This window comes from Arvicanthis niloticus, chromosome 1, assembly GCF_011762505.2.
Source record: "Arvicanthis niloticus isolate mArvNil1 chromosome 1, mArvNil1.pat.X, whole genome shotgun sequence".
NCBI classification, from domain to species: Eukaryota; Metazoa; Chordata; class Mammalia; order Rodentia; family Muridae; genus Arvicanthis; species Arvicanthis niloticus.
This window is the reverse complement of record NC_047658.1, coordinates 164679674-164701788: the sequence shown is the minus strand read 5'-3', so window position 1 is coordinate 164701788 and position 22115 is coordinate 164679674. Positions and strand designations below refer to the sequence as shown.

Below are 22115 nucleotides of genomic sequence, written 5' to 3'. Positions count from 1 at the left end.
GTTCTGGTAAAGAGAACAGGGGGCTGTGAAACAGGTTTATCTTCCTATGATATCTGGAAAAAGACAATGCTCCATTCCCTGTAGCCCAGTCCCCCCATTTGCAGTGGGAAGGGAGTTAGAACTCAACACCTCCAAATTCCCTTCACCTCAGCACAATTCCTAGCTGTGATGTTCTCTGTGTTAGAATTATCAGGGACCTCTAACAGCAGTAAGCTGTGTTTCCCAGGCAGGCATGTGAAAGTGGTGTCAACTCTCCATATTGATTGTAGAGTTCATCAACAGTTTTCTTCTCTTTGTTTTTTTGTTTTTTTTTGTTTTTGTTGTTGTTGTTGTTGTTGTTGTTTTTAAAGACAGAATCATATGTTGCCCAGGCTGTGTTTGACCTCACTATATAGTAGAGAATGACCTTGAACTTCTGATTCTCCTGCTATCGCCTCCCTACTGCTTGGGTCATAGGTCTGGGCTTTGATATCTGGTTTATAAGGTGCTGGATATTGAACCCGGGGCTTTGTGCATGCCAACACGTACTCTCCCAACTGAGCTACAGCTACAGCCCTGGGTCTGCCAATTTCTATGCTGTGAATATTTCAACCCTAGCCAACTTTAGGTTGCCAACATGGTGTCACAAGTCTGGAGCTAATGAAGGGTGTCCCTACTGGATCTCATGAGTCAAAGAGGCAGGCAGCAGTGTGTCATGGTGTCTGTCTCTTCACTGTGACCAGCTTGGCACAGAGAATCCTACCATCTGCTTTTCCTCCACTCTGCACTGGGGTGATACTTCTTACATATCCCCTTCTATGTTTGATCTGCAGAAAGACATGTCCCTGACCCTTCCGATCTCTATTATTATTTTTTAAGCCAGTTTCCAGTGTACCCTTCTGCAGGATGCCTCTCAAGCGCCTGTTCATGTGGATCTGTGATCATCAGAGAACAGATCTGACCATCCTCTCCTATGTGGCTCATCTGACTGTGTGTTCTGAGGGACAGGATGTAGCCTGCAGAGAGAGGGCACTACAGATCTCCATACAGCAGGACCTCGGTGTGTGATGCCCTTCGCTCATGGCAGAGTAACAGCTTACAGATTCAAAGTCCCTGTAGGAAGCACAGGGGTATGCAGCGAACCCGTCGGGGTTAAGGATGCTCTCCAGGTAGTACTTGTAGCTTCTCAGGTGGTTACAAGCCACAAAGTCCCGGGTTCCTGGGGAAGACAAGGCAAGAGGTCACTCCAGGCGATTGGGGGCAGGATGTGACAGGATCTATGCCTCTCTTTCTCCAATGTAGTAAGTCCAGAGTGGGGTGGTATCTCCAGAATTTAAGTTCATAATTTATTCACAATAATGACAATAAGCAAACAAGGCTTTGGGTATTGGGGGTGATGCTCTGGTTACCTCATTGGCCTTGTTTGTGTAAACCCCGTTTCCCAGGAGACAGATGTCCCAGTACCACTTTTATAAAAGTATCCACAATGATTCACAGATTCCAGCTAGCAAGGGGGAGAGCTGTAATGAACACAAGTTCATCTGGTTCAATACTGTCCCTCCAGCCTCTGTGTCCAGGTACAAGGTTAGAAATCCCCAGAGACATAACCAGATGGGCCTTATTCTTCCAGATGTGACAAGGTCGACATTAGGGCATCGTCACAATGTTCTTATGCACAGGAAGGTAAAAGTAGCTTCCAGTGGCTTCACCTGAGCATTCCCCTTAGCCCCTCTCCCTCAGTATTCTTCCCTGTCTTCACCCAAGCCACCTGACAAATGTCCCAGCAACCCTCTCGACATGGCCTTAACCACTCTCCATTGCTGATGGAGCAGTCAAAGTCTAAACATGAAGCCTTAATGTTTGCATAGAGGCCATCCATGCCATTTAGATGGAATAGAATGGACACTCGGAAGATTCTATCACACCACCAAGGGTTTTAGCTTGAATGGTGCTAGTTGATTAGTATGGCTGGAAATGACCGTTGTGTTCTTGATATGGATAGTATTGGTGCTGTAACAGAAGGAAGCACCCTTTAACCCCAGTGTGCTCATCAAGGGCAAGTGGACGGTCCTCCTTCTAGTCTCCCTTCTGTGACTGCCCTTCTCACCATAAGTAAGCAATGACTCATGCTGTAGAGATGGCTTCTCCATGCAGACCTCTGGGATACCCGTATTCTAGGGACAGAACAGAAGCTAGCTGCCTAGGCCTGAGCTGCAATACTGATTCACAGGGGGTGTTGGCAAGAAAATTCTGAGACATCCTGCATGATCCCTCTTGCCACTTCCCATTCTCTGTGAGATGACTTCCAGCTGATGGCTGAGATTGTACAGAGCTTTTTGATTTTTTTTTTTTTTTTGTGGCTTATGTATTCCAGCACATGGAGGACAATTTTTGAAGGAAATACAGAATTGGTAGATCTGAGATGTAAGAACTACATAGTTATTTTTTCCAGAAATAATATGCAGAAAGAAAAATTTTATGTTTTTAAAAAGGAAGTGCATTTTCATTACTAAGATTTGCTATGGGGGCTGAGGAGAAAAATGTCTCGGTCGGTAAAATGCTTGCCTTGAAAGTATGAGGACCTGAATTTGATGCCCAAACCCATGTTTAAAAAGAAGCTAAATACATGTGATTCTGATAGTGCTGGCACGGTGCAGATACTTCTCTAGGACAATGGGACCTGATATCATTAAAAAAGGGTCCATAGTGTCTAAGGAATAACACAGAAAAATTTCCACTGACCTCACATGCACCTCTACACACACACACACACATACACACATCCCTACACAGGCAGCAGACACACACACCCCTACACACACACCTGCACACACATACACAACTACACACACATGCACTCCTACACACATGCACCCTATACACACACACCTATACATGCATGCACCCCTACACACATACACCTACACATGCCCCTACACACAAACATACCCCCACACCCATACACACACACATGTACCACCATGCAAACACACATACCCCTACACCGAGTCCTACACATATATGCACCCCTACACACACATACCTACACTCACATGCCTACACACACACACACACACACACACACACACACACACACACACACACACACAGATTAGTTATGGCAAGCACTGAGTATCCCAAAGAAACAACATCCTATGAGACTGACCCCCATGGCTTTACCTGACCAGATGCCATCTATGTCCACAATCTGTGACAGAGCGTTCTTCTTGCACCCGGGCATGTTCTGTCCTCCATTGGGGAAGAAGTCAAGGTGCCCCACCATTTGGTTTGTTCCAAAGCCTAAAATATGTGTACAGCAATGAGACAGGGTTTGGGAAGCACAGGGCTCTTAGGGTTAAATCACCACCATAATTAGAGGCCAGAGCACCACGGGGCTCACCCAAGAATGGGATCAAGGGAGCTGCATCTGTGTGAATCACATCAACAAAGTCAGCATCTGAGGGGTCGAGCCGAACCTCTTCAGGAGTGCCCTCAAAATTTGCTTCTACAGGATCCAGTCCTAAAAGGGATGGCAGACATGTCAGACTGTAGGTTCATGAAGAGCAGGTTGCACAGGCTGGGGATTATGCAGTTGGACGGTACCACATTTGTAGTTCAGGTCCATGGCCTGGGTTTGGAACATGAGGACATGGAGTCTCAATGCTATTCATTTATAGGGCTCTTTGTGGCAGGAGAGGAAGGCACACCAAAAAATTCAGACTATGTTTGAGCAAGGATTCCTTTCCACACCAGATTCTTGCATGTATCTTTCATATTGAATATTCTCATTTTCTTCCTTTTATTTTAGTGAAGAAAAACACCCAGTGTCTTGGGCCTGTGTGGGTTCTAAGTTTCTACTAAGCTACTTTTGGAGCAAATTGTGTCTGGCTTTGCAAAAGTCATTCAAGATTTCATAAATTGAAGGTAACGATTTCATTAATTTTATATAGTTGTTAATTAAATAGTTTAATATACAACATATGGCACAAAGACTGACATGGAATCATAAAATCTATGTGCTCTTAGGCAGGTTAGTGCTTCCCTGACTGGGTTTCTTAAGTACTTAGGATATGGCAGGTAGAAACCTTTACCAGCAGAAAAGTGGGAAGCAACTTCCAGATTTCCCTCTTCCCCTGACTTCACAAAGAAGACAAGGAGTAAATAGTGTAGTCCCTGCTCAGATCTACTTGCTCACGTCCATACTAACCATCCTCTGCACACTAGCTTTCCTGGGTATTGAAAGCTGCTACACGGCCCACATCAAGGAAGGATTGCCCTTGGGGAGGAATGACTGTGGTCCCAACAGAAGTATGACAGAGAAACACAACTACCATCTTCCTTGCCAACAGTGATGGCCTATGAGTTTCTTAGAAGCTTCCTAAAATCCCCGTCCAGGTTGTACCCATCCCTGCCACAGCCAAGGGGTTCGGGACGGCTCTAAGCTGGGCTATGAACTTGTGACCATTCTGGGGTTGTTGGTATGGGACCTGGGGCCTTACCTGTAATCCTGCTTAGACCTGGAGTCCGACTTCCTGCTTCTCCTGCCACATGGGCTCCTAGGCTGTGGCCAATGAGGTGGACTTTGGAAGGCGAGTAGCTGTAGTTTCTCTAGAGAAGAGAGGTCACATACGCTGGACATGTTTAGACTCTGGGTTCTCCTGCTGTGAATTTTCCCTGCTCTCTGGGGGCCTCAGAATTGAACTCTAGCTCCTGACAGGAACCTCAGAGCTTTCCCGACTCAACATGGCCCTTCCTAGACTCTTATCAAGCTAAAAATCATTGTGGTCTCGAATAGTGTCCCTTTCCTTCACTGTGTCCCCTGGATCTGGCTTATACCATGGTAGCCCATCTTCCTTATTACTTGTCCAACTGCTATATAAAGACCCTGTCTTCAGCAACCCATTCCTGGGGAGTCTTCCCAAATATCACCCATGCCCACATACAAGGTGGACTAACTATTCCCATATTCCCACACAAAGCCTGTGTACCCCTCCCCCACCCCAAGAACCCTCTAATTCATCATGGTCACGTGGTTCCTTGCATGCAGCTTCCTGAAGGCCCAGGACCCCATTAACCTCCTCTACCTCCTCACAAGCTATTGTCCCTGTGCTCTAGGAACACAAGACAACCAAGGTATCCCCATGTACTGTTCTGTGATATCCTTCAACAGGTCTCTCATCAATGGGTCCACAATGCTTCCTGCACAAACCCAACAGGTTCTGATTTCTCTAGGGGTGCAGGAGTAGTTGGTTCTTTGTAGACCTATGACCTCGAAGACAGGGACTAGTGGAACTTTGACCTGATACAGAAACTGGCCATAAAGAATCCCTGAATTAACATAGAGAAGAAGAGACTTACAGTATTAGCTACGATCAAAGACCAGGGTAGGAGGGAAGAACTGAAGTGATTATGGCAGGAAAGATTTCCCAGCAAGAGTGGGACCCAGATCACAAAGACCCAGAGTCACAGGAACCCAGAACACAGTGATCCAGATCACAGAGACCTAGATCACAGGGACCCAGAGTCTCGGGGACCCAGATCACAGAGACCCAGAGTCACAGGAACCCAGAACACAGTGATCCAGATCATAGGGACCCAGAGTCTCAGGGACTCAGATCACAGGAAACCCACGCTTGTCAGTTGCATACCCCACCCCCGGCTCCGTGTGGCTTTCCTTGCAATACCAGGCTTTGCCTCACACGGATGCCACGCCACTTGTGTCATGGGCAGCTCCTGGGGCTGGATGATCTGAGCCCCCAGACAAGTCTTCAACTCATCTGCTCTGTGTTTTGGCAAGCTAGTCAACCTCCCTGTGCCTCAGTTTTTTTAACTGTAAATAGGAGAGGATAATAAAATTTCAGCACTGAATGTTAGCTGGTACCTTCTCCCTTTACTCATGTGCCACTAAAGTGGCATCCGCTTCTTTCATAACTTCTAAATTCACCTTTGTGCTCCACCACCATGTAGGACCCACTCACCACAAGGATGTCAATCATCTGAGCCACCTGGGCACCCACTACTCGCACGTTGTTGGCAGCCTGTGTGTAGGTAGTCTGAGAACCTCTCTTCCAGTCCACACAGATGCAGTTCACTTCTTCCACTTGGAACATGTTCTAGGGTTGAAGAGACACGGTATTGTCATAGGGCATGGGGAACACATTTCAGCCGCCAGGGATCAGAAGGTGCCTTGTGTCTTCTAGCTGGGGTGCTGAGATGGGCTGGACTCTGTCCAGGGGATCCTGAAGTCCCTAAGAAGAAATCTAGCAGCAGAGAAAATCTATACCCTAAAGATGGAGGAAAAGCCAGCCCCTCTGATTTCTTTAACCAAAAACTGACAAGGTGGATGGATTACAGCCTTAAAGGAATCCAGTTGTGACAAGAAATGGCTTCAGAGTAGTGTCTGGTGTCTGGTGTTTATGTGACCTCATGATTCTGCTTGTGAGAAGCCCTTTAGGTGACACGCCAGGCCACTGGGCATTTCTTGAGCTATGAGGAGGGTATTATTATTCAGGCAAGATGGTGTAACACTTCATGGAGGGAACACACACTTCGGGCTTATAGAAAATAGATGAGCGGTAATGTGGGAGAGATCAAGGAATTAAGGAGAGCATCCTCGAGCCCAGCCAGGCTATGCACATGCCTGCTGGTACCGACATCTGAGAGTCCTGTCTAATGTTTAGACAATGGTGCTAACACATATGATATCTCGAGTTTCTGAGGCTCGTGTTCCTCGAGACTTCCATTCTCAAAGCAACCCTAAGGAATCTCCAGATCTTGCAAAATTTGGGGCCATAACTGGATTAATGAGATGTTTATTAAGGACAGGTTGAGGGTGACAGGCGCAGAGGGACAAATTGTAATTTTTCTTGTCAACATTATCACTTGGTGCTGTTATTTCTGCATGCGTGGAAGGCGGGTGGCTGCACAATTTCTGAGACAAATAGATGGAATCTGTATATATAATTAAAAAGGAGTATATATAATAAGAAAGGAGTATATTAAGTTTTACAGATGTGTAGACTACACATGTACAGCTACATGTGCCTCTATGCCTGTTTCCATGTGCACATGTGTGTAGGTCTGTGTCCTCCTGTGGCTGCCCTTATTACCTGATGTCCTGCTCTCTGCTGGGCCTCTTCAAAGTCACCCTGTCAACCTTAGTCCTTTGTGTCTTCAATACGTGATCACAGACACATGCCTCTGACTCTTGGAATGTGAAGACAATTTGGACAAATGAAACTCCACAGTCCCTCATTTACAGAAATACAAACACTCCAGACAACAGTAAGTACTTCCGGAACCACAGCTAAACAGGATGCCTGGCCGTGGGGGAAGGGTGAGTTCCTATAGCAAATTCCTGCTTTGGGCTGCAAATGCGGATTAGAAATGGGAGAGGAACTGGGGTTTGATGAAGAGAAGCATTTGAACTGTCCTGAAGATCTTTTGCTTTCAAGCTTATGTATTGTGTCTGTGTAAAGAGCGACAGATAGGTAAGAAGGGCAGAGCTACGAGAGGTGTTCCCTACCTTGCACATGTCAACCACCCAGTTCTCCTCTCCTTTGTCTATGAAGCCATGGATGATAAACCGAGTCTTCCTGGTAACTTGAAAATTGGAGGCCTCAATGGTTGATGGGTCAGAAAGCTGGAGAGTCTGTGACAAACAGAAAGGGTTTATGTATTTTCCAACCTGTCCCCTTTAACCCATCTTGCCCCATCTCCACCCTTGCCTGGCCCACTGTGTCAGCATTTTAAAGTTGAGTACTAAGTCAGCTCCTCAGGAGGACATCCTGACCTCTCCACTCCTGATGCTCTGCGTCCACTGGGTTTGGGATGGGGGCTTACACAGCTAACATTCCTGTGGGATTGTTGGACAGTAAGCTCATGTCTAGACCAGAGCTAAAGAGCAAGCAGGAACAACCCAGCTGTGAACCACTCACCCAGAAGGTGGGGCATGGCATAGGAGACAGGTACAAAGATAAGGAGGTGTCCCTAGAGTTCATGAAGAGAAGTCTTACCTGGAAAGCAGTTGGGTTCTCATTGGTGTAGAGCAGGAAGCGAGTGTTGATCTTCTCAGGGCTCCAAGGGAGAAGTTTTAGAGGCCTGATAGATGTCCCTGCCCAGGGTTCATCGTCAGAAAAGCATCCAAGGTTATCATAGCAAACCTCTTTTCCTGGGGAGAGAATGGATAGGCTCAAGAAGAAGCTACTGTGGCTGAGCTTCCAAGCACCCCACTCCTCTTCAGCAGAGCCCCTCAGTCCCGAGGGAGGAGTTTGATATGGACCTGAGTGCTTCAAGGTCTCTCACTCTCTGCAGATTGTCTGGCTGGTTGTTCCCATCTCTGCAGGGGGAAGCTTCTCTGATGATGGCTGTGCAAGGCGTGCTAACCCAGAAGCTATTTCAAATTGACAGCCACTTGCAAAATGAAAGTCTAGTTTCCTCCAAGAAAGTCTCACTGGGGAAACCACTCTTAGGGTGGGCCTCATGGCCAGCAGTAGATGGTCAACATAATAACATAAGGCCCTCCAACAGCATCTTTGAAGGGCCTTTTGTTTCACAATGAATTTGTTTTTAACTGTACAGGTCCTTTGCATATATATTATGGCTTCCAGTTTGGGGATTTTATGGGACTTCTGCATGTGTGTGAACATGTATGTCTCTACATGTGAGCTTATACTTGTTAGTTGGCTCTTTTTCTTGTTTGGAACTTTTGTCATATTCAGATTTGTTTGGCTTTTGATTTATTTTTATTTTATTATCATTTTTTTTAGAAGCCTGTTTGTTTTCTAACAAGAGACAGAGGGCATGTAGATCAGGGTGAAGAGGGGAGGTGGGGATGAATTGGGAGGAGTGGGAGGAGAGAAAACTGTAATCAGAATATATTGCGTGGGAAAAAAAACCTATTTTCAATAAAAGAAAAAAACCTAAAACATTCAAAATCCCTTCTCAAACTCTTCCAGCATATTTGCAGAGCAACCCCGCCCCCAGAAGTAATGCAGTAAAAGTCTACCTGTCTCTTCTAGATGTTCTAGAATTTTCCCTTAAAAATTCAGGCCCCAAGCTTCTCCAGGCATAGGAAACCATCCCCCATCAATTGCCCAGCCCATTCTCCCAGGCTGTTCCACCATCTTTCCCAGAACCGTGGGAAAGTCTGGGGCTCCTGCAAGTTTTGTCTGGGCCAAAGCTTTCTCCAGCCTTAGAGAGCGTTGCCGGAGCACATGCTAACAACCATGGGGCACTGTGGTGTTGCTTACCGTAAGCTGCTCCCAGTAGGAAAAGAGAGATTGTCCAGAGGATCGGCATCTACAACAAAGTCAATGACATCAAACATACTCAGCCCGGGTTCGAGCAAAGTCTCTGGGGCATGCAGGGCTGTTTGTCTCACCTCTGCTTTTCAGCTGGAGGAAATGCAGATCCAAAGGTGGCTTATGTGGTCACAGGAGCCAGGTGCTTGCTCTCCTGGGACCCACCAGGACCTTTTTATGTTCCAGCCTTATCGTTTGGACTGTAGTTCAAGCAAATAGTGCGTGATGAGAGCCAGAGTTATGGGAACTTTATCCTTTAATCTCACCTTAAATCTGTCCTTCAACCCGTGTGTTGTATTTACACACAACAAGCTTGGGATGGCAGGCAGATCTTCCCACAAGCCTGGGAAGATGAAAGAGTGCTTGACTGAAAGACGCAGAAGAAGCTTTTCCTTGTGTGTCTGTGAGAATCCTTAGGAGCCAAGCGAGCTCTGCTTCTCGGCTTCAGTTTTACCACCTGGCACTGTGCAGGTCTCAGTCTGCATGCAGCTGCACTGAGATGGGCAGAGTGGGAGCTGCAGGCCTGCCTAGGCTGTGCAGACCAGTGACTTAGTGAGACTAAGTCACTTTCTGTCTCAAAATAAAATAAAAAGAATTATCCCCACCCCACCCCACCCCCCCAAAAAGGTCTAGTTGTAGCTCAAAGGCAGAGTGCTTTCTCAGCATGGTCGAGAGCTTGGTTTCTGTTTCCAACATGAATCTTTTCTTCAATAAAATAAACTAAAACAACAACAAAAAAATAGAATAAAATAAGACAGCAGCAAGCCCTACGATAAGGGTCTCTCTCTCTCTCTCTCTCTCTCTCTCTCTCTCTCTCTCTCTTTCTCTCTCTCATGTATAATAGATAGGAATGTCCTAGAAGTGTGGTAAGTTAAAGGAAACATCTGTTAAGAGAATTTTCTCTCTAGTGCCTCCCTCTCCTTACAGGCTGGAAACACTCAGGCCCAAGAGCCTTGAAGGCAGATTCAAGGGGCCTCCCAACGACCCTAGCACAGTCTCCAGCCTCAGCGACCTGTTTCTACTGTGGTGCAGTGAATCAATCTGAAACATAGTACTTAAAGCAGCTGCAATGGTATCTCCTTCTAATTTGAACAGTTGGGGTTCAGCCCCCCCCCATCCAGCACTCGACAGCATGTCAGGTTTGTTCCCCCAGATCTTCAAAAGGCTCCACAGCTGCAAGACAGACTAGACCCCGATTTACCTTCAGATCTGTGTACCTGGAAGCAGCCGGCCAGTTCACACGAGGCAGATAAGCCCTCACAGAGCAAGCATGGTGGGGGCCCCAGATTCGCTCTAAGTTAAATGTGTTTCTATGTCAAGTACATGCACCAAAATAGCCTAAGAACTGGGGTAAAGGTCAAAGGGCCCTCCTGTTAAGAAAGGTCATCCATCCTCCATAGTAACAAGGAAGAGCAGCCAGGCTGGGGAAGGACCTGATTTGCTAAAGTAATTGACTACCATGTGTGAAGCCCTGGGTTCTACCCCTGGCACCTTGCACACAGAGGGTGTTCATTGTAGGTTATTCCTGTCTCAGCACTGGGGAGGTAGAGGCAAGAGATCAGAGTTCAAAGTCTTCCTTGACTACCCGGCGAATGAGGCCAGCCCAGGCTACAAGAGACCTTGTCAAAAACCAAAACAGAAACAGCTACCTTCAGCTACTGTGATTCAAGTACAAGCAGTGCTCTAATGACCTCATTTCGCCCTGACAGCTACCACACCAGGCAGGACTTATTGTTAGTGTCCCTTTATGCATAGAGAAACTGAGGCACAAAGAGAAATACATCACACAGCTAATGAGTAAAGACGCAAGCCTACTAATTTTTTGCCCCTCCCCTTTTTTTTTGCCTGTAATTTTGGGGTCAAAGATAAGAAATATGTGTCTGGACAAAGGTCATGAAACACTTCCCATATATTTTCTACTAGAATGTTCAGTATCGATTTTGTGTCCATTGTTACATACACTGGAAGAGAGTTTTTGAAGGATGTTCTCCAGGTGGACATATTATCTCCCTGAAACAATTAAGGACAATTTATTAAAGAGAATTTTCACTTTCTAGTATATGCTTTTGGCTCCCTTGTTAAAAACTGGCAGGCCGCAGATGCAAAAGTTCTTATGAATTCTCTATTCTGCTACACTGGTTTAGGTGTCTGATTTACGGCAAGAGCACAATGGTTACAATAGTAACCATTAGTTACTACATAGTACACAGTGCAATGGCACAATAGTAATTATGCCACTGCAACATAACGGTTGCCTTCTCTTTAAATCTAGACTCTACGGCCACTGAAGTGCTGCTTGGGTAGATTTGAGGGAAGAGAATATAATGAGGACAGATACAACACAGAAACTCTAGATGACCCATAGTCCTATAAACAGAGGGAAAGCTGAGGGATAAGCTTAAGCCTGTCCAGAGGTGCCAGATCTCATACTGTGAGGTGACCCTGTCCTACTTTGTTGTTCAAGTGAAGCCTCACACTGTCATTGATTTGAACAAACAGCATGCTTGCAGGAGCATTACTCGGAAGAAATGCTTTGGTTATAATCTGTGGGGCCTAGAACGGGAGGCTACTCCAGGACTGTGCCCGCCCACAAAATTCACTTAACAGTAGTTATAAACATCCACTGTTAGCACCAAACAGAATTATGTGTGTTATAAGTCACATAACCCAAGTGAATGATGAAACGGGCCAGTTACCTTTTCAATAAAGCAGGAGAGTCTAGTCAACAAAAATAACCACAAGAGGAAAGTCCCCCTTGCTTTAGCTATACAGGGAAATAACTCTGAAGTGACCAACCCAAGCTGTGTCTCTGGTTTTGCTTTGTCACCACGTTTCTGCCTGCAAAGCCAAACTAATCAGATCAGAATCTATTATTGCACTGAAATTTGCATTGAAATATGACATCTGAATTCTGTTTTATCAGTGTCGACTCATCGTATATATCCATGCATATAGCGTATCTTCCTCCTCCTCCACATACTCCTCTGTAAGAATTCTTGCTTGCCTTTCATGTCTCCCCCACACAAATTTAGTGTCTGCATATGAGAGAAAACACCCAAAATTTGTCATTCTGAGTCTGGCTTATTTAACACAACACAATCACCTTCATTTGCCGGAAATATTTCTTCATGGCTGATTGTATGTAGGTACCATGTTTCCTTTATGCTTCAGTTGATGGACAGCTAAACTTGTTCCATCTTTTAGCTCTTATAAATAGTGTAGCAATAAACATAAATATGCATGTTATCTCTGTGGTGCGTAGATTAGGAGCCCATTGTGTACTTAGCAGGAGTGGTACAGCTGAATCATATGTATTTCTATTGTCAGATTTTGAGCAACCTCCACTCCAATTTTCATAGTGGCTACACTAGTTCATATTCCTGCCAGCAGTGTACACAAGTTCCTTCCTCACTTCCTTCTCAGAATTAATCTGTTTCCTTGATGGTAGCCATTCTGAGGAAAGATACAATATTTAAAAATCAATATTATAATTTTTTCATTTTTAATGTATGGCTGTTTGCCTGCATGTGTGTATGTATGTGCACCACATGTCAATATCTGTGCAGGTCCTTTATTCCTGTTTTCTACATCATTGAGTTACATGTTTATCTTTGTGTCGGTACCGTGCTGTGTGTGTGTGTTTTTTTTTTAACTATGGCTCTGGAGTATAGTTTGAGATAATCAACTATGGTACTTTCAGCACTGCTTTCTGTTTGGAAATGCTTTTGTATTTCTACATGAATTTTAGGATTGTTTTCCTATTTTGTGAAGAACGTCATTGGAATTTTGAGGAACTTGTGTTGACTTGGGAGATTGCTTTAGACAGGAGAGCCATTCTTTACAACACTGATTCTGCAAATCCACGAGCAGGAGACTCTGTCTGCTAGTATCCTTTTTTTTTTTTTTTTTTTTTTTTTTTTTTTTTTTTTTTTTTTAGACAGGGTTTCTCTGTGTAGTCCTGGCTGTCCTGGAACTCACTCTGTAGACCAGGCTGGCCTCAAACTCAGAAATCCGCCTGCCTCTGCCTCCCAAGTGCTGGGATTAAAGGCGTGCACCACCACCGCCCCGCATGCTAGTATCCTTTTAATTTCTTTCTTCAGGGTATTTTTTTAATCATGTGTTGGTATGTGTGGTGTGTGTGGTGTGTGTGTGTGGTGGTGTGTGGTTTGTGAGAGTGTGATGTAAGTGTGTGATTGAGTGTCTGTGGTATGTGGTATATACTATGTACAGTGTAGTGTGGTATGTGTGTGTATGTGGTGTTTGTATGTGTGATATGTGGTGTGTGAGAGTGTTGTATGTTGTGTATGGTGTATATTATGTGTGTGGTATATGGTGAGAGTGTGGTATGTGGTGTGTATGGTGCGTGTGGTGTGTGTGGTATGTGAGAGTGTTGTGTGTGTTGTGTTATGTGTGTGGTGTATGTGGTGTGTGTGTGTGGTGTATGGTGTATATTGTGTGTATATGGTATATATGGTATATTGGTATATGGTGTGAGAGTGTGGTGTGTATGGTGTGTGCAGTGTGTGTGGTGTGGTGTGTGTAGTATGTGGTGTGTGAGAGTGTTGTGTGTGATATGTGTTAGGTGTGTGGTGTGGTATGTATGGTGTGTGTGTGTGGTATGGTGTGTGTGGTGTATGAGAGTATCATGTGTTATGTGTGTGGTGTATTGTGGTGTGTGTATATGGTGTGGTGTATATACTGTGTGGTGTGTGAGAGTGTGGTGAGTGTCTGTAGTGTGTGGTGAGTGTTATGTGTGGTGTGTGTGTGTGTGTGTGGTGTGTGAGAGTATTGCGTGTTATGTGTGTGGTGTATGTACTGTGTAGTGTGTGAGAGTGGTATGTGTATGTGTTGTGTGTCGTGTATGGTGTATTTGTGTATGTGGTATATACTGTGTGTAAATAGTCTGTCTGGTAGAATTCAGCAGTGAATTTGTCTTGAGATATTCTTTTGTGTGGACACTGTTATGGCTTCTCTACTGTTGCTCATTCGAGTCTGCTTAAGTTGCTTATATTTCTTTGATTTAACTCTAGCAGGTCATATATGTCTAGGAATTTCTACTTCTAAATTTTTCAGGGTTGGGGAACATATAATTTCACACATAATTCCTTAACGAAACTCAAGATTTCATTTGAATCTGTAGCAACTTCCCATTTCCCATCTATAATCTTACTAATTTGGGTCTTCTTTTTATTAGTTTGGCCAGGAGTTTGTCTGACCAAGCCAGCTCAGTCAGTCAACAGGGTCTCAAGGGAGGGAGTGAGACTTGAAAAAGAAAAACAGTTAGACAAAATTATAACATGACGGAGCTGGAGAAATGGCTCAGTGGATAAGAGCACTGAACTCTTATCCACTCAGGTCCTGAGTTCAATTCCCAGCAACTACATGGTGACTCACAACCATCTGTAATGGGGTCTAATGCCCTCTTCTGGTGTGTCTGAAGATAGCTACAGTGTACTCATACATAAAATAAATAATCTTTAAAAAAAATTATAACATGACTCCAGCCAGTGCTGAGGCTGAAGCAGGTTTGTTTTTCTCCAGTCTGCTTTTATACCATTCTAGGTACATCCAAAGAATATGGTTGGTTCCAGATCAAAGACAAAGTAATCAAATGAAGTAGTAAACGAGATCACTCAAGATAATAATTAAACAAAGTAGTAAGCAAAAGGATCACAGAAGGCAATAAGTAAAGTAGTAAGAAAAGAGACCACACAAGGTAGTAATTCAGCAAAGTAGTAAACAAAGCCCTATGGTCACTGTTTGTAATAATCTTATCTGAGCCTATTTCCTTGTACTAGACCAGTGACAAATGCCAAATTCCTAGAAGTGACACCAAAAACTCTCAACATTTGTCAATATTATTTCTCTTTTTAAAAATCAATCTTGTTCTAAGGCAGAATCTATGCCTTCATAGGTAGAAGGGAAAGGACCCCAGTGTGAAAAGTGCAAGTTCACACATGCTGTAGTCGGAACAGTGTTAGCATTGGAGGGAATGTTAGGGGCAAACAGTGGGGCTTCTGTGAGAACCTCCTGGGAAGCACGTGCGTCACACTATTGCTCATTTACATATTTTTGGTTCTAACCCAGCTAATCCTAACAGGGAGCTTCTAGGAAAGCCTTCCCCTATTTTAGGAACAAGACCACAGAGCATCCCATAGACAAGGAGCTAACCTGCAAGGAAGGAGAGCAGAACTCCCATCTGGCAAGTGACACATAGGTAACCCACAGGTCAATAACTAAGCAAAGAGGTCAGAAGTGATACCACGGGGCAGGGGGAGTGTCTTCAACACTCCATGACAAGGTTGGGCCAGTGGAATATACATAGGGCATGTGGGACCCTGATTGGCTAGACCCATGGTAGTCTAGAAAAACAATCTCACAACAATTACCTCATCCTTTGCCCAGTTTGTGCCATGGGCCTGTAAACTCCTGGATGACAGAGTTCAAAAGTTCCTCCCCTCTCTCCCTTGGAAGCTTCACATTCCCTCAGTTTCTCATCTTGCCTCAGATTTTCAATTTTCTAGAATACTTTCTAATAAAGCCTGCTTCTGCTTTTGCTTGCTCCCGTGACTTTTTACCAAGTTAATTTGTATTGGAATGAGACAAGAGACTCCAAAGGCACTGCTCCAGGTTTGGTGACCATGGGTGTCTGACACCCTAGGTCCTTCAGTCTAATACAGTTGTGCCGCGAAAAGTCCTGCCACTCAGAAACCCAATTTAATTCTAAGTATTGTTCTGTTGGCCTTTGTTTAATTAATTACTGTCTTGCCCTTATTATTCCATGTAAGCTAGGGCTCAGAGAGCCACCCGAGAGATCAATGGGTGGAAAGAAGGGTTTTCTCATAGATATAAGAGACAGACTAGCCAGAGGCCTTTGGGGAAGTCCGAAGCCACCATGGCTATCTCTCTAAGATAGAGAGAAGAGCAGACTGGTCAAGGCCAGGGCTATGTATCAGAGCAGAAAGAAGAACAGGAGTAGATTCCTGAGGAGTAGTAAGAGTGAGCTTTTATCTCTCCACTGCAATCCTATTGTCCTGCTTGAGTTGAGCCAAGAATGTATTTTGGACCAAGTCAAGTGGGCTTGGCCTCTTTAGAAGTGCTTGTTTTTTTTTTTTTTTTTTTTTTTTTGTTTGTTTTTTTTAAATCCCCTTTGGACATAACAGTTCAGCCTTTTTAAATTACAAAGTATGATGTACAATTAACATCCAGTCCATCATATTTGTTAATTACATAAAGTACTCCACCATCATTCCTAACTTAAAGAATTATGATTCTATCCCTGGATTATGTTTAGATTTTAGCCTGTAACACCATTTGAAAACCATGTCTTCTAATCTATAAACTCTTTCTCAATGCTAAACAACTTGCGTTTGATTATGAGACTATAACTAGTCTTCAACTTTCCCAGAAATCGGAGAATAAATTACATATTGCTTGAGTATATAGGAAGCACAAAACATACGTCTAAAACTTAAACAATTATAGAGACAGCTGACTACCTGGGCAGCCACTAAGTTCTTATAACATTGGAGCATCTGTTCTTCAGACTTCTGGCCCAGAACCATCTGGCAGACCTTTTGTGAAGGAGGAAATATGAAAGACTAGCTTACCCTGTATTGGCAGAGTTAACCCACCTCTGTTTGTCCTTCTTGGACAGTATATTGTCTGCAGATGATACAAACAATTTCGGTCTAGTGGCTACCTTGCCACATCAAGCAACCTCATCTGGAGGTAAAGATGAATTTTGCTTCTTGTTTGAGCAGATGAAAGACAACTGTCTTTTTCATGAGTTAATTTTATCAATAACCAAATGTAATAAGTCTTCATTTATGCCATATGAAGGAGGGCACAATCAATCTTAGGGATTCCATATCCAATAAGATTTATTACCTCATTTTAGTTGAAGTTTTGGCTAGAGACATTTTTATATCTAAGCCAGTTAGTTATTGAGCTGTTCCCATGTCAAGGAATGAATAGATCAATTACCTGTCTTGTTTGATTTTCTTGAATTTTTCTAGTTCTTCAGGGCATCTTCCCCTGTCATATCTGATCCATATAACTCTGGGTGGGGTCCAAAGCCCTCTCTCCCTTGATGCCAACACAAACACAGAATCTCTCTCCCAAAATAATATATCCTTGGTCCAGTAACCAGAAATCATTAAATGTTTAGCTTGACATCTTTCCCAGAGGAATTTTTAATATAACTACCAAACTCATAATCATACTCATTTTGATAATTAAAACAATTCAAAGCAATAAATCAATCTAAATAAATATTAACCAATGAGACAATGTTTCAACTGTTCCCTGCCTTGACCTTCATGAGATCAAGGCCTAAATTATTTATATAATGTAAACTTAAATTCCCTTCTGCTTACAGTATAAGCCTATTTCCAGACTCTCTCTTTATATAAGTCTCAAGGCCTAAATTTCTACTGTCTGAGATAGGCTAGGCTTCCTAACCCCTGCCTTCCATTTAATTTCGTAAAGATGGAATGCCTCAATATTTCTATTTCTCTGTATTTTACTTTAATTAAATTCCCTTCTGCTTACTGTATCACTCTCCCCTAACTTCTCTCTCCTGTGGAGCTTAATATCTGTATAGTTAAGAACATTTAAACAATTACTATCATACTCCCTTCCATCCTTAAAAATAGTTAAATAAAAATTTAAAAAATCTATCCTTTGATATTTTGCTGGTTGGAGACAGGCAGTTTTATTGTTTGTTTCTAACTTCTGCCTCCTAGGATTCAGGGAACCAGTCAGCCTGTGTGCACAGCAGGAGCTCCTAGCCTCTTGGCTTAAGCTGTCTCTGGTGGTGGTGGCTGTGTTCCTTTGTTCTAGTCCCTGGTCCCCCCTCCCTTTCCTCCCTTGTGCTGGAGCCACATGAGTCGACTTGGCTCTCTGAGAAACCAATTCTCCCCTCCTCCTAGATTTATATCATTTGTGATATATATATATATATATCTCAATATCATCCAAGAATTTCTAAATTAATAGTGGATTCTTGTCTTCCATGTGGCATGCCATCTGTAGGTTGTAGTCTCTACTAAACCACTTTAAGCTCCAGGTAGAGTGCACTACCAGTCACCAGTCACCACCCTGGTTCCCTTGGATCCGTGTATGAAAGACACACAAACACATTAGCTCTCTTTTTTCTTTTCTTTTCTTTTTTTTTTTTTTTTGAGTTTTAAACATTTTATTAAGTGAAAACAATCCCATTCTTGAGCTTCAAAAATCTTTAAAAACATTATATAATAAACTTGTATAAACAGTGTCATAAAAGGTAAGACAAAGTAGTTGGTGTTTTGAGTAATCTTGCAGTTTACTAAAAAATGTAATAAATGCAGGACACATTTACACATAGTAATTTCCCGAGGACTTTGTTTTTAGCCCTTTCACCATGTCCATCATGATTGAAAAATAACGAATACAAAACATCACTTTTTTATGGCATTTTAAAAATTGAAACAGTTTACACTGATGGGTGAAGTCTTCCATCAGCTGGCCTCTGTATAAAAGGAAAATGTGTGCGAAACATATGTAGCAAGACAGATGGCCCTACTCACTCAACATTAGCTCATTTTTAATCTGCTTTACCACACAGTGGCTGGGCTCTTCTAAGTCTTCTGTGGCTACCGTGCCCTGCCCTTTACTCCTTGCCCAACATTCTAAATCTGCCCTCAACATAGTGGCACAATTTACTTTCTCCTTGCTCAGCACCCTAAATCTGCCCTAAGCTCAGTTACATTTCTAGGCTACTGCCTGCTATCCCAGGCCCAGTCGGGGAAGTGGCCAATGGCCACTCCACCTGAGATCTCACATGGCTGGTGGCTCACTCTCCCTCAGAAGCATGGTGAATCCCTCCCATGCCAAGGAATGAGTAGATCAATTACCTGTCTTGTTTGATTTTCTTGAATTTTTCTAGTTCTTCAGGGCATCTCCCCCTGTCATATCTGATCCATATAACTCTGGGTGGGGTCCAAAGCCCTCTCTCCCTTGATGCCAACACAAACACAGAATCTCTCTCCCAAAATAACATATCCTTGGTCCAGTAACCAGAAATCATTAAATGTTTAGCTTGACATTTTTCCCAGAGGAATTCTTAATATAACCACCAAACTCCTCCGGTGTCATCCAGCCTGCCTGTGAGAACCTGAAAGTCCCACCTCTTCCGCCCAACCATTGGCTGCTGGTATCTTTATTGATTGAATAAGAACCAATTGGGGAACAGGACCTTCAGTGTTCGCACACAGATTCTGATCTAAGCATCAGAACCACCCTCTACAGATCGCTGCTGGGTTTTATTAGCAGCTAGATGCAGTGACCCCTTGTCAACAGCTTTTAATATGAAGTCAGGGTCACCAAGAGTCCTCCTTCACGGTGTTGGAACTGCAGAACTTAAACCTGCGGAGAGAAAACACAGGTTCATAAAGTTTCTTCTTCCTGGCACACTGCTGGGGATACAGTGCTGGGCGTGAGACCACTACAACTTTCCTTGAGTCTGAGTGAAGAGCCCAGTCTGCAGGTCCTGGGCACTGACCTTTGCAGCACTAAATTATCCAGTCCAAGTTTATTTTATAGTTGTACAGATAGAAAAAAAAAGATGCTACCATTGGATGCCTCAAAGACCATCAAGAGCTCTTTTGTCTGCTCCGTCAAATAATTACTGAACACTCGGCCAACCAAAGCAACTGAGCAAGAGTGGAGGATGGCACACAATGCCAGCCCTGCACAGAGCTTAGACGGCCTTTTGCTAGCTCGCTACTCTTATTTCAATTCAACATTAAACTGCAATAACTGAATTTTCTCTGTAAGCAATATTATGATGTTTTGGGTTTAATTTTCTCTAATAAAATATACTGCCATGCATTAAGTGCATGGCCTTTTTAAAATGTTCAGAAAATCCTTCTTTTCTCTTCATCATTTAGCTCCCTGTGGTCTGTCGGCTTTGCAAATGTCAGGGTAAAGGTTAAGAGCGAATATTAATGAAAGTTACATAATATCTATATGTGAAAAGTATAGACGTACTGAAATTTTGTAGTATGATCATATGTAGTGAGCTTGCTGCAGTTAAATTTTATATGAATTGTAGCATTGGTTTATATATAGTCATTTTAATATAGGGATAACAATGGGAATTGCCTTAAAGGCAGACATATTTATTTCAATAGCTCTACTGAACACTGATTAACATAGAATAAATTATGAACATTGGAATTGTTTCTTCAAAGAAATATACTTGTTAAGAAAGCAGAAGAGGGGGCTATTTAGAGGAGAAAAGGGAACCAGGTAGAGTTAACGGGGATGACAATAAAAATAAATAAATAAAATAAATAAACAATAAAAATAAATAAATAAAAAATAAATAAAATAAATAAATAAAAATAAATAAAAAATAAATAAAATAAATAAACAATAAAAATATATATACACATATATACACACACATATTATATATTATGTATGTATACATACATAATATATATAAAATAAATAAACATAAATAAATAAATAAATAAATAAAATAAACAAACAAACAAATAAATATATAAAATAAATAAACATACATAAAATAAATAAATTAAATAAATTAAATAAATTAAATAATAAAAATAAATAAATAAATAAAAATAAATAAAAATAAATAAATAAATAAAAATAAATAAAAAATAAATAAAATAAATAAACAATAAAAAATATATATACACATATATACACACATATTATATATATTATGTATGTATACATATTATATATTATATATGATATAATATATATTATATATATATTATGCATGTATATATTATATACATATATATATACACACACACACATATATATATATTAAAGGGCTGCCAAGATGGTTCATCGGTTAAGAGATCTGATACTCTTGCAGGGGGGTTGGGTTTGATTCCCAGTATCCATGTGGCAGCTCACAGCCGTGTGTAATTCCTATCTCAATAGATCCAACACTCTCTTCTGGCTTTCACAGGCACCAGGCATACACATCATGCACACTTATACATGCTACAGTCATACACATACAATTTTTAAAAATTAGATCCTTCTGCAGGAAATGCTTTTGCGACTGTGTGGCCTCCGCTGTTTACATAGAGGTGGCTGTGCTGTTTCTGCTACAGAAATGTAGAGGCTGGAGAGTTGCTCAGTGGGTAAAGGCACTTGCTGCCAAGCCTGATGGCTTGAGTCTGATCTCTGGGACCCACATGGTATAAGGAGAGAGTTGAATTCTGTGTCTTATTCACTTGCACCATATAATATATGTGTATATATATATAATATGTATATATGATATATGCATATATGTATATATGTATATATTATATATATTATATGTGTATATATATTATATGGGAAACAGTATATACACACACACACACACACATATGGGAAACAGCAAGATATCAACAACAACAAAATATCAAGTTAAATAGAGCGACACAGTGCTTAGTGGAAGTGTAACAACTGTAGTCTGGAGCTTTATATAGTGAGCAAAACTATAAAAACGTGATCCCATCTCCTATGATACAGCAGACACTCTGACGCCCATGAGGGCTATTAGTGACTAACAAGAGTGGGCAGTTTACACAGCATCACTACACTAGAAAGCAGACAGTCTGCATATGGGGATGAAATGGCACTGTGTGTCTAGGACCGAACTGCCCCATGCTTGGGGCCGCTATGTCCCGACCCACTGCTGCTGCTCTGGTCTGCAGGTCAGTGTCTAACAAGAGAGAGAGAGAGAGTGGGGATGGAGGGGCAAGAGACGTGAAGAATGCAGACAAGACAGGGTGTGTGATCAAGTCTCAAGTC

General features: G+C 42.5%; 1 protein-coding gene across 1 annotated transcript in view; it reads right to left on the bottom strand.

The window, feature by feature from the left end:
* LOC117715905 (inactive pancreatic lipase-related protein 1) overlaps positions 1-9465 on the bottom strand; it is a 14532-nt gene extending 5067 nt beyond the window's left edge. Inside the window, exons 1-10 of the mRNA XM_034512698.2 lie at positions 9362-9465; positions 9231-9279; positions 7995-8149; positions 7505-7630; positions 5958-6092; positions 4479-4587; positions 3380-3499; positions 3160-3279; positions 1080-1198; positions 1-3 (exon numbers count right to left, since the gene is read on the bottom strand). The exon at positions 1-3 is cut by the window's left edge and continues 127 nt beyond it. Of these exons, the coding sequence (XP_034368589.1) occupies positions 1-3; positions 1080-1198; positions 3160-3279; positions 3380-3499; positions 4479-4587; positions 5958-6092; positions 7505-7630; positions 7995-8149; positions 9231-9279 (936 nt within the window). The 5' untranslated portion in view covers positions 9362-9465. The remainder of the gene's footprint in view (positions 4-1079; positions 1199-3159; positions 3280-3379; positions 3500-4478; positions 4588-5957; positions 6093-7504; positions 7631-7994; positions 8150-9230; positions 9280-9361) is intronic.
* Between the last annotated feature and the right edge of the window lie 12650 nt (positions 9466-22115).